Genomic DNA, 13436 nt, shown 5'->3' on the forward strand with positions numbered 1-13436 from the left:
TCTTTTTGGATGGAGAATCAGGTGAGAAAACTCCTTGCCAAGTCATCGAAACTGGTCAACAATCTAGGAGGGAGATTGTCGAACCACTTCATTGCTGCCTTAGTTAAGGTAGTTAGAAATGCTTTGCACCGAGTTGCATCTGAGGCATCGGCCAAATACATTCGACTTTTGAAATTGCTTAGGTAATAGCGGGGTCGATTGTACCGTCACAGATATTCATGTCCGGGCTCTTTGGGAACCTTTGCTCGCATGATTTCTTCTGAGAAGGGGTTTTCACTTCCCAAGAGTGTGGATTCCCGATCAGTTCGAGGTTGTCTACCCTTGAGATCAGACACCAATTTCTCTAGTTTTTTCTCCAGGTCCCTGCGTCATCGTACTTCTCTTTACAGGACCTGCTCAGATTCACATTATTGTTTTAGCTCAATCTCGAACTGTTCCAACCAATCTTGATGTCCATGGACCAGCCCCATTAGCTTCATTGCATCTCTATCACCCGAGCCTCTAGGTCTTTGAACTTCAGATCCCAATCTTCATCCTCCATGGTCGTTCCTGTCTCTTCCTTCGTCGGTGTCCTATTTCTTTGTGAAGGGATAACAAGTGCTTGATAATCATTGATCTGTTCTTTTTCTTGGTTTTCTGATTCGGATATCGTGTGTCTGTCTTCTGAGTAATTATCTTCCATGGTTGGTTGTTGGATTCCAGGTCCCTGGCAACGACGCTAATGTTCTGAGGCTTACCTGCTGAAACCAATGTGAGTTGGGCTTGAACATGAGGTCCAAGCTCTTTTTTTGGGATGCTCTGACATTTCCTCCGACGAAGCAATGCCGTCCATGTTCTTCGAAGAGATTGGAGTGTGGTACCTATAAGGGACTCCGATGCTTAAGTTAAAAAAAGTTTTAGGCAAATTTTGTGTAGATTAGAGTTGCAAAATACCTGAGTTTGATGGGATATTTATATTATAGAAAAAATAAGTTGTTATCTTTCTGTAACTTATTCATCTATCATGATAGGTGAGTATTCTCCTCTTTTATTCTCGGAATTATTGAGATCTCATATTTAGATATATAAGCATATTTGTAAGTACAATTGAGATTCTGCGCAGAGCTCGACGTGAAGGGGTTGGACACTCTGATAGAGAGTGGACTTAGACTTTTTGGCCTTTGTTGATTTGGGCTCTATTCACTTTGGGTCTAGTATTTTTTTTTCTTTTGGACCAGCTTATGAAGAAATTATATTTTTAAATATTGGAGGAGAAAGAGTTTGGCTTTCTTGCAAATCTAATAGAGCGATCCTTTTGATTAATTTTAAAAACTAAAGGAACATTTTGATTATTATTTCTGTCTAATATTATGCCAATGTGAAGTTAATGTGCCACATAAAATTTTTGTTAATGCCGTTAACTTAGTTATTGATTGAGGGAGTATTTTAATTTTCGGTTTAAAGTTGAGAGATTATTTTGATTAATTTAAAAACTAGAGAATTATTTTTACTGTCGAATTAAAATGGACCATTTTTATTGTTATCTCTATTCTTGTAATTATCTGAATACATAGCATATGGTGTACGTTGGACAATTGCGCATATGAGACACAAATACTTAGATGTTGTGTTTGTGCTTCATAGTCCATTTTCGTAATCAATTTATTGAATAAGGTTTGGTAAAATGATCATTACGTTTGGTGCTATTTTGTAAATACTAATGGCAGTACATTGTAGTGTCCCCCCGTTAGTTAGCTGCACTTATGCCCTATTAAATTTGGGATTAATTACCAAATATGCATTCAAATGATTTAAATACTAACAAAAATAATCTTGAAAAAACAATACCTCCATCTAAGAACAAAGGCATCACTTAGGAGAGCGATGAACAATACAAACTAAAGGTAAAATAAACACATCAAAAAAATTTTGATCAAAACAAGCTCAAATATTTTAAGGGAAACTATCAAAATATTACATATCTAGAGACTAAAAATATATTTAAACCTGTAATTAATATTCTTGTTATCCCGTGTCAAGCATTAGCCTAATGTTTGTTAAAATAAACTCTTAATTACTAATTTGCAATGTAAATATTCCATTATTTATTGTGTTTAATATTATTATATGAAGAGTAAAACTGAACATTTAAATGTTATATTAAAATGTGAAATAAACTCTTAAACGGGCTTAAGATTAGAAAATTAACACCTTCAGTAACATTTTTATCGATTTCCGGTTGAATTATAATATATTATATTCGATCATTTGTGGAATCATAGTTCATAAATATCTTCCACTTGCTCATGTGGAGCACTCGTTTTCTTTTCATCAAAATAATTTTATAGTGGCTTTATGATCTCTTTTTTCTGGGGTTTTCGGTTCTAGTGTTTTACCGTACCATAGAGGATGATAGAGTTTACACATTAATAATGTAAACCAAAGTCCACATTATTGAATGCCACAAAGTTCAAGTTACTATAACAGCATGACTGCATGACATCCTCTTAAAGTTAAATTAAATGATCACATTTGTTAACAATTCAAGTCTTCTCATACAGGTAATGGAGAAACTAGAAAATCAGGTTGACGTCTCTGTAGCAATATCCCACAATAGGGACACAATGGTTTTGAGGAAACTGCTCGAGACAAAGATTTGGTTACAAAATCAGAATCAAACTGAAACGAAGACATTCCAAAAAGTGGGTCAGGCGCCAACCTAAACGCCACCCTATGGCAACACACACAAAACCACAGTGGGATACTAGGGCAAACCTTCATACTAACGGCGCATCTTGATAACTTATGCCGCTTATCATTGCTGCCACTGCCTGAAGTTTTGCCTTGACATAAACCAAACTCTGGGGACTCAAATGGAACTGATGCTGAACAATAACTGCATGACTCCAGAGCTGAACATCTACTGGACAGAAATAATCATGAGAAATGAAGAAAAATTTTGAAACTACATATTTGATGTACTGAGTAATGATTTTTGCAGCATTATGGAATTTAGTTAAAGCAGTTTTCTATTGCACAAGGAAACTTTAGCAAGAAATTACCAAGACAATGATGAATAATAAAAGCATTAATTAAATGATTCCAAGTTTCCAACTTTTCAATATTTAACCACCTTAGTGGTCAGGTAATCAGTAAATGATTTTAACATGCAGCGATATAATTCGAAATTGAAACTCTAGTACTAAATATTACCTTTTCTCATTGGTAACCTCTGATGCAATGGATTTCAACTCGCCACGTACATGATCGTTGTTTAGCGCAATCCATTGTTCCATTTGTGCTAGTCCAACAGGATACCAATGACCGGTTTGGAAAGGAGTTGCCCCTGGACGGGACTTGCTAGTTTGAGAAGCACAAAAACTAAAACCAACAAGCCTTTCACGGAGTTCTCTTTCACTGCTTCCAAGAATTGCTATCCACTTGGTTACTTGTTCGTCCATAGAACAGCATTCCCCTTTAGTGTTTTGAACTTCGCTGGATATTCGTGTGATTTCATCAGCATCCAGCTGCGCCAACATTACTCGTCTACAAATTATATTGAGCAAGTGTAGCATGCGAGAAGGAACACCTGACAAACTTGAAGAGACCTGCAGTAAAGTCTTTTCACTGGGAAGGTCCGTATGAAATCCCGGAAAAGACAGAGAGATCCACTTGATGAGTAAATGCTCTACATATCTTGGCATGCTGACCTTGAAGTCCAATAATGCCAAAATTATATCCAAAAGAACTAGGGGCCTATCAAGACACTGATATTGGTTCAAAGACCATATGATATTGGAACCCCAATTGGTTAAATCTTTCTCTGCCAAACCGGAATGTTCTTCAGTGTAAAATGGAACAGGACGATTCAAGCAAATATCCACATGTAGCCCACCAATCCAATGGTAATCAATAGCTGCTCTCAGTACCCTGCTCATGGTTCAAGAACAAAAATATCACAATTCCATATTTGTGGAATTTTTTCATTAAAACTTCGTTAGCAATAGACAAGGACAAAGAAAACAAATACTTAGTAGGAAAATAACTATTGACATGTATACAAGATTGGTTCAAAACACTAATTATTCGGGTAATTATACACTTTTTTATCTCCAAACTATTCCCCCCTTCTCTTCACACAGAGCCAAAACAGAATGCCAAAAGGTGAACTCAAGCTGAGAAATCATTTTGTACCTTCCTTCATACATTCGATTCAGTTTCTCAACATCAAAGCAATGAACCTGCAATAAACAAGTATAAATACTCAATAGAAACCTCATATAGTCAAAGAAGAAAAATTAAACTTCTAAATATTCTTGCAGCATATGCCTGGTTGAGGAATTAAAAGATAAAATAAAATTAAAGGTAGGAACTTCAAATTAACATGAATTATCTTCTTTTAAATTAGGGCTAACAAATCAATGCTAAACTCTAAGGTGACTGCTTCTATGAGTGAATGCATTGGCTAAATAGAAAATTGGATTAAACAACTAAAAAAAATGGAACAGCTGTGGAAAGATACTACTGATGTGATCAGTAAGAATATCATTCAATAGCTGTGATTTAGATTTCAGACAACAGGTAGGGACAACAGATTCAAACCAGAGACTATTATGATTATGTCCCAACAAAAGGGCCAGAGCAACATGCGTTGAATTAATAGAAGAATGATTTAGATATTCTGGATAAATGCATAAAACTTCCAGAAAGCCAAGATCATTTTTTAGCTTGGGAATCGCGCACACTTTTTTGGAATCAATAAAACAAATTCAGAAGAGGAAAGAAAAAAGAAGAAAGAAAAACAACACTATTAAGTTCCCTCCTTGAGCATTTGCTTCACTCATCACACATGGTTTAGTTAACGTTGCAAAATGAATGCAAAGAACAATGTTAGAACTGGTAGTTAGAAAGGGGAAAAAATGAGAAACAATCTGTTCATCTGTCCATCAATATACAAAGTTACTAATATGAGGAAGACTTAGAGCTCCTCTACTCACTAACAAATGTCAAAGACCCCTACCTAATCCCTATTTCTGATTGAGATTCCCTATATAGTGAACAAGGTTCCTTGAACTCAACAAGTACTAGATAGCTAAATGTTCTTAAAAATAGCATCTATAAGATGATTGCTAGTTCATTCTCTGTTTCTTGCTTTTTTCATATTAAAGGATGATGGGATATACAAAATTCCTAGATTTTTGGGCACTGCCTTTAATTTTTGTCTGGGCAATCAAGAATCCTGTGATTTTGGACAATGCACACAGGGTATGTACAAGTGAAAAGATTTTCTGAAAATAAAAGAAAATACCATACAGTAGCGACAACAAGATTTCCAGGTGAAACTGCTGCACCAAGGCATGAATCATATACATCATTTGAAGCCTGCAAGGAAAAAGGTGCATGTCTGCTTAAGGGGCGGAAATGGCAGAAGTCATATGAAAAGAGAGTAAAAAAGGACAAAAATAACATACGCTGGATGAATTGTTATTATGAGGCATATGAACAGGTACTTCTTCTAGGCATCTATCGCGCAAAATCCAGCTACGCACTAAATTATCCTACAAATATTTAAAAAACCAATCACGACTAAATCCCCATATGGTCCTTGAGATTCACAGCTTTCATTATTTTAGCCTCTCATATTCAAAATTCACTATACTGGTCCCCGAGATTCAGCTTCAAGCACCATATTGGTCCCTGGACCCTTTCCGACGTTGAGTCGACGAATGAAATGCTAAACTAGCTCTGACTTGCCATGGGGCTAAATGATGTCGTTTTATTTTAGGGCTTGAACAAAGGCGAAAATGAGATGGTTTTGGAGGATGAGGGGAGATAAAACAATTTGCACATGATATAAACTTTTCTTCGTCTTCTCGTTTTTGCCTTGTTTAAGTGCCAAAGCTAAACAAGGCAAAAACTTATAAATCAAGATTTTTTTTTAGCTTGAGTTTTTTTTTCCCCAAATCATATAAACTTTTCTTCAAGCAAGATTATGTATTTCATTATACTGCATTGTATAATTTTTGTATTTCTTTATGACTAATAATACTCTTACATTAAAATTCAGTAATCAGTTTTAATTTATGTTATTAAACTTCGTTAGATTGATAAATATATTTAAATATAATAATATGAGCAATGCTACATGGCCAGCAAATATTATCATTTTTGGCCAGCAATAATTTGCACCTATATTTACAAACGTTTTGCACACAACAAGCATATAATTTGCACATATATTTATTAGAGTTTTGCACACATGAATCAATATAGTTTGCACCCAAGTTTTTCAGACTTTGCACACATGAATTAGTAAAATCTATTTGTTAAAGACAATTTAGTGTTTGTGCTGGCCAAATTATGGTAAAAAATACTAAAAGATGCGGGCTCCCAAGAGTTTCTCTAATAATATATTTATATTAATATTAGTTAATTATTGATTATTAACTATAATTATGTTATGTAAATCAAAAAGCTATTCATTTCCACAAGTCAATCGAAGCACTTTTACGTTTATTGATTTCAATATTGAAAAGGCCTTCCCATTAAGCGCATCCAAAGAGGAAGGTGTTAAACGCTTTAGCGTTTTAAATTGGATACACTTCCCTATTTAGAGCTTTCCACGTGGAAGGCGCTTTCCCGTTAAAGCGCCTCCAAGTCAAATTGCAAAGGAAAAAATTACAAGGTGCAACCGTGGCAAAATGGTAGCATTTTGATGATAAGTTTTAAAAATAGTGTCATATTGGAAAACAAGCCCAAGTTGAAACCCTGTTATTGATAGAAGCTTAGAGATCCAATTTCTAGAAAATTGGAAGAGTAAGCACATTCTTCTTTTGAAATCCGAGACAAATATTTAATGTCCTTCCCTCTTCAATATAGAAAAATCTAGTCACATCAATTAAACCATGACTCAAAAATCTTATAGAAGATAAAGTGACAATATATAAAAAAAATCATACAATATAACTTTATTTAAATAAATTTACCTGGCTACAGCTGTACAAACATCTTCCACCAAATGCCCATGCCAAGCCAGTAACCTGGAGGAAATCAACATTGAAGAAATCAACAAAGTATTGCAGCTTCAAGAAGTCATCTAACTCAAGAGAAAGGAACAATAATAATATTAAAAGAATAGAATTATAATATTTGAACAAATAAAATAAAAAACCTACGATATAGTCATGTGCATCATATGAACCAAGCTTGTTGAATTCCTTAGAAGATATGTCACATAGCCATATTTCAAAGGAGCCAGAACCTTTGCCTATTGCTAAAAGCATCTTGGAAGAGCATTGAACATGCACAGTTACTGAAAGTACAGAAACTGGGACAACATTGACAGTTATAACCTATTTAGAAATTAAAAACTCAGTAAATGAAGTGCTGAGAAAGAAAGATAGAAGTGACAAGAGTCTGAAATTTAAGTAAGAACTAGAAAGTACCTCCTTCAACAAAATGAACACATTCTGATCCACTTCTGTTGATTTAATCAATTTGTGATAGTCACCCAACCAAACCTTGACACTGATAAGTGCATATATTTCAGCTTAGGTCAGATATTTGGTGCAAAATGTAACAACATACACGCAGTCTAATTAGAAGTGTGAGGGAACTGAGGATCAATACATTGACCACTTAATCAAGAGTCTAAGGTGCTATGTCAAGAATCATTCATTTTAACTCACCTCCCATCAGAGCTTCCAGTAGCTAATAAAATTTGTGGATTTGAGGAATTAACAGAAAATGACAACCAACTTATTGTTGTAACCCATGAATTGTGTGCTTCAAGAAATCCAACAAATTTCACAGCAGATGGGATTTTTCCACCCTCAATAGTATAGCAATCTGGTGCATAAAATCTCCATAAAGAAATTTTACCAGACTTCCCTCCAACAGCAAGTAGGCTGACAGTAGCGTGAATATCATGCAGTAAAGGAGACCATGAAACAACAATTGAGCTTAGCATTGCACTGCGAGTAGCATATTGATCAGCACTTATCACAGGCAACGTGTGGTTCTCGGGCACTGTTTTCAAGGATTTCTTTTTAGGTTTAGCCACAGAATCTATTTCATCTGATGCATTTCTCTGCATGAACAATCTAACTTTAAGTACATAAAATCAAATTAACAAATATATAAAATTGTTTCAGTTAACCACAATTGTTTTAGCTGTAGTTAACTATGATTTACGGTAAAAAAAATGATGAGAATGAATGTACAACTTATTATAGAAAAACCATAGTTTATATTACCAACAAGAAAAATGGCCATTCTGTTCATGAAGCATATACGACAAAAGAAAGCATTTTTTATTTTATTTGAAATTAAATCCATATCACATTTAATTTATATACTTTGTATCAGAACAAGCATCATCATGACTCGATTTCAACAAAAGTCCAATATTAGATTCTCTAGAGACTGTGTCTGGGGTGCGTACATATATAAGTAACATGCATCCAGGTCATATAAACTTTGTTAATGTCCCCTTATTTTGAAACAGCATTTTTCAAGTTATTGATTATCATCTGATCTTTTCTTTTCTGCTGGCATAAAATAGATGATATCAAAAGATGAAATATATCATGAGCATGACTGGTCTCAGAATAACTAATTCTACCCCAAGTAGAGTACGAAAAAAGAAAACCAACCAAGAACATGGATGGATAAGATAACTTACTTTGGAAAAATCTAATGAAGTCCCCGTGCCTTGAAACTCAGTACATTGCAAATATTCAAACAGCCGTTCACTAACGTTCACAACCTAAACAAAATAAGAATAGTGGCAGTTGGCAGGCAATTAAACATGCAAACTATAAACACCTTCAATTTCAGTTCCATAAATGGAAACGCAAAAAGGAATTAGACACAACATACTTTCTATTTTACATATTTACAGCTAACATTTAATTTTTCTCCAAAGATGCTACAAAATTACAACTTTTCTCAATCAGATCTGCTTTCAAAAGAAGCAATATCCCTATCCCAATCCCAATATGAACTATGCAGTTCACAGTTCAGTTTCATGTTTTCTTTAAGCACACAAAGATGGCATCAGTTCCTATTCCACATGATAAACCACTTTTATTGCACACACCTCAATCCATTCTGAACAGAAATCACAAAAGGGTGGACGATAAACCTTCACGTGTCCTTCGCTAGTGCAAACAGCCAGCAAGCACCTGTAAATAATATATATTACTTATCGAATAAAATATCAATTTTGTCATTGAATAGAAATAACTGTGCATCTTTGCTTGCTAACCATCAAATTCTTACCCTGAATTCAAAGCAATGCCAAGTGGCGACCATGATATTGACTGAACAACAGGCTTATCATCACGGTACAAACTAATAGGGAGGAGGCATCCAGAGATTAAATCTGTGCAATGCATGATTCAATTCAGAAATGTTAGCATTCTGTGGTTGGCAGCTCTCATTCAAAATGATTAAAAATTCTTTTACCAAATATTAATAATAAACATCAAGATTGACCATGTTACATGACAAAGAAAACTCTCTCCAAACCATAAAACTCATCCCTATATGAGCACTACCAAAAACAAAAATCTCCATATACTGTATAACAACTGAGTAGTTTCACATGTTTGGCATTGACCATGTAAGGTAATGTGGTTTTCCCGTTAATGGTTCCTTTATTTTTCTGGTTTATCAAGGGATTACCCATCCCTACTACTAGGAAAATAGGCTAACCCCTCTTCAATAATAGCCAGGCTTCCCTCCCAAATCAGGTCCTCTCAACTCATAATTGAATGGGATACTCCATAGTGTTGTATATCGACTATAGCTAGGTTTGAACCTAGTTCTTCATGTATACTACCCAAACTCCTCACCACTAAACCACTCTTAGGTAGTGTTTGTTTTCAAAGACTGAAATCGGGACTGAGTATTGTGTTTGGTTGCCAGATACTAGAACGAAAATTTTAGTTTCACAACACAAAATTCCAGTCCCTTTAGTACCTCAAAAAGTGGAGAAACAAGACTAAAATTTCTAAAGATGGAGACTGAAACTTTTAACATTTTCTTTAATAACTAAAGGTATTTTAGTAAATATCTTTATTTCATCTCCATATTCTTCTTGAACCAAACAAGATACTAAGACATAACTTAGTCCTATACACTTTACACCAAACATAATATAGAGACTTAATTTAGTCTCAGTCTCCCAATCTCTGTCTCTGTCTCAGTCTCCATCTCCTTTCCAAACACAGCCTTAGCGACTAACAAAGCTGCTTCCTACATTTGTGTAGCCAATGCTTTGTGCTTTGTGGATATGGATCCGTTTAAACCAGGCGATGAGTAACTTTTAAGTCCGAATGAATTTCATGATCCAACCATTAAAATAAAATAAAATCTTATAGAAATAAAAGAAAAAACATAACAAGTGAGTAGCTTATGAATTTGACCTTTTCTTTCAACAAAGCCAGAGAGGAATGGCTCAATTGGAGAGATTTTGATTATTCCACGTGGTCCATGAGGCATGTCTGGTCTCTGACCAAGGGAAAAAAAGGACAAAAAAAAGTTAGCAATAAAAAACATTTTTTTTTTATAAAAATACATAAAATAGAGCGAAAGAAGGGAAGAGTACAAACAAGAATGGTAACGAAATGGGTGGTAGCAACAGCAAGGAGGTTGTCTTGGGACCAAGCAATGGCGTTTGGGAAACTAGGCGAACCAAGAAGCATAGTAGTCTGTAACGGAGCTGGAGAGGAAGAGGAAGAGGAAGAAGCCATGTGTTTATCACACGTCAATGTAGCTCGTCCTTCTTCTGTTTAAATAAAAATCAAAATGACAAAAACTAAAAAAATTGAAAAGAGCGGTAGTGACAGTGCCAACGAAATAAATCAAACCCACCTTGGTTGAACTGCACATAAGATAGGTGAGAACATCTCTATATAATGTAATCTAATCTTAGGGTTTTAGTTGTGAAATTGTGGAAGATTTTAGAAAGGAAGACAGAGACAAGTTTTAGAGAGAAAAACAAGAAAGAAGGGAAAACTGAGTAGTGCAATCTTGGTTGAACATGCATATTGCAAGCCATTCGGATTATGAGGTTAGTTTAGTATATACCAAGGTTGCAAGAACCAAATCGGTCAATGAATTAGTTAAGTGAATGATTCAATATTCTGAGTACAGTCGAACTTGTTTAATTAAATATAAAATAAAATTATTGAAATACATTATAAATTTTTAAATATTTAAGTTCAATGACTGGTATAGTAATAAAATTCAAAATTTCACAATCCACGTAATAACTTATCTATGTTTCATCGCTAAAATTTCACATTCAAATTCAAACATTAAAATTTATAATTAAAAAAAAATTAAAATGCACATAAGTTATAGCTACTACAACTCGGAATACTTATCAGTACCTCTGTTCCAAAGAGGGAAGTGCAAATCAAACCCATCCATGAATGAAGACTATAGAAATTGACCACAATACCATCCTTCCCATGAAAATTAATCCAAATTCCAAATATTCCAGAAGCTAGAGCCACACCTTGAAGCCCTAAATGCACTGATTTTTTCAATGTAATAGAATCAGTCAACCATCTGTGCACCAAAATTGTAGCCAGAACAATATTGTTTATAAAAATAAATAAATTAATTAAAATTTACATTATGATTTCTTTCAAACAAGTTTTAGAGCTAATTAAAACAAGTTACCTTCTCCACTTAAGAGAATAAATCCAATGACCATCAGCAACGGACGAAGAACCTGCAATTATTAGAACATCAAAAGAGAGTAAAGAGAAAGAGAGTGATGGTGTGACTGTGTGCATACTACTTAGATGAAGTCTTGTTAAGGAAGAGAAGGGAGTAGGGTCGATTTAAAGGCAAGGGCCCAAAAACTGACAAGGAGTGCAAAGCTGCAAGGCCTAAAAGTCTTGCTACAAAGAAGACAAATGCGGAACAGGGACGTGAGCTAGCTACCGCGAACAGAGGTGAGGCCACGAAAACAGTGAGCGACGCACGATGGAGAAGGTGGGGGTGACTAGCTGCTCTCTCTCTCTTCTATGATGTGGGCGTGAGTACATGAGAATGAGAGTGGGTTTAACGTTGGCGGTTATTGATTTCAATTATTTTTTTCCTTTAACTTTATAAAACGACGTTTATAGTGTTTCAACAGACCGGTTGACACTAAAAAACCAGTCGAGTTCATGCGATTTACCGGTTAACCACAAATTCGATCTATTTTTTTATTTGTTTTTTGCTTAGGAATTTTTTAACAATTAACTTTTGGTGAACTTAAAAGAAAAAAAATTTTTCAAATTATTTTGTTTAGAAAATGTTATAAAAAATAATTTTATATTTTAATATCTTTAGTTTATTTTTTTATCTAATAATTTAACAATATATTTTGACACATATTTTTAAATTGATAGTCACTGATAATTGAAAACAATAAATTCAGATAATATTTTAGTATTCCTCTCTTATAAATTATTAACTATCCTAATTAAAAGCTACTAACTACTTTTTAATTTTTATGAAAATATCATTTTTTAAGTAATTTTTTTAAAGATTAAAAAAGAGAAAGGTAAAAGTAATAAGAGTTGTGAGTACTGTGGGAAGCTCCAGGTTACAAGTACTGTGGGAGTACATAAAGAAGTACAGTGCAGTTTAGTTGTTTTATTCAATTTTTTTTTTTAATTTTTCAATTGTAATAAGCTCCACTATAACTGAAAAAGGAATTCAATAATGCAAAAATCACTAGTAGAGCCTGCTCCGATGAAATTATGGTCTTAAATCTTTATGCATCTATATCTAAAAATTTTTTTTTTTCAACTTTCGAACTGAAAATAATATCAAAAGAAGAAATATGAATATAAGATTGATTGGAACATGGCTCCTAGAGAGTAACGTATTAATTAAAGAGGACCTTATAAATTGCAGCCTAATTTAATAACTATAAGAGAATTACAATCTCTTATGAAAATTCTTCAGAAAAACCAGTAAAAATTCCAATAAAAAAACAAAGAAACAATAGGATAGCAAGAGAAATAGAGGAGAGAGAAGGAAACGTACCTAGCGCAGATGATGGCGGAGCAGAATCACAGCTTGATGTTATCAACTTCGAGCAGTAGCCTCACAGATTCACAAACTAGAGCGGCGGTGACACCAGAGTGAATGGGGAGGGACAACAAAACAGAGCAGATACCAAGGGACAGCGGAGCAGGGAGGGCATACCAAAGCCCACGCGTAGCAACAACAGTGTAGCAAATTAAAGGCAAACACAGAGTCACAGTGCTAGGCTTCCATTGAGGAGGTTTGGGAATGGAGTTTGGGGAAGAGAGAGAGGAGGACGCAATGGAGCAGAGAAAGATGCGGCTAGCAGAGGAAAAGACAGACGTGGCGCCGCTGAGGGATGAGTAGAAGAAGGGTCCAAGAAGAAGAGGGGTGAGAGAGAAAGGGCAGAAATCTATGAT

General features: G+C 34.6%; 1 protein-coding gene across 5 annotated transcripts; it reads right to left on the reverse strand.

The window, feature by feature from the left end:
• On the reverse strand, positions 2415-13378 carry LOC107625474. 5 transcript variants are annotated; one of them, XM_016328125.2, is made up of 17 exons: positions 13036-13378; positions 11674-11725; positions 11379-11524; positions 10596-10771; positions 10410-10494; positions 9262-9364; positions 9080-9164; positions 8663-8746; positions 7668-8068; positions 7425-7506; positions 7155-7331; positions 6966-7019; positions 5451-5537; positions 5293-5361; positions 4174-4220; positions 3193-3909; positions 2415-2902 (listed from the first exon to the last, which is right to left on the reverse strand). In XM_016328125.2, the coding sequence occupies exons 3-17, from the start codon at positions 11416-11418 to the stop codon at positions 2533-2535; spliced, it is 2577 nt and encodes an 858-aa protein (XP_016183611.1). In that variant the 5' UTR covers positions 11419-11524; positions 11674-11725; positions 13036-13378; the 3' UTR covers positions 2415-2532. The 5 variants fall into 5 exon arrangements, with proteins under 5 accessions (XP_016183611.1, XP_020971643.1, XP_020971644.1 ...); XM_021115984.1 differs by having other exon boundaries at positions 11379-11559; XM_021115985.1 differs by lacking the exon at positions 13036-13378 and adding an exon at positions 11941-11958.

The sequence above is a fragment of the Arachis ipaensis genome, chromosome B02 (genome assembly GCF_000816755.2).
Source record: "Arachis ipaensis cultivar K30076 chromosome B02, Araip1.1, whole genome shotgun sequence".
In the NCBI taxonomy this organism is placed as follows: Eukaryota; Viridiplantae; Streptophyta; class Magnoliopsida; order Fabales; family Fabaceae; genus Arachis; species Arachis ipaensis.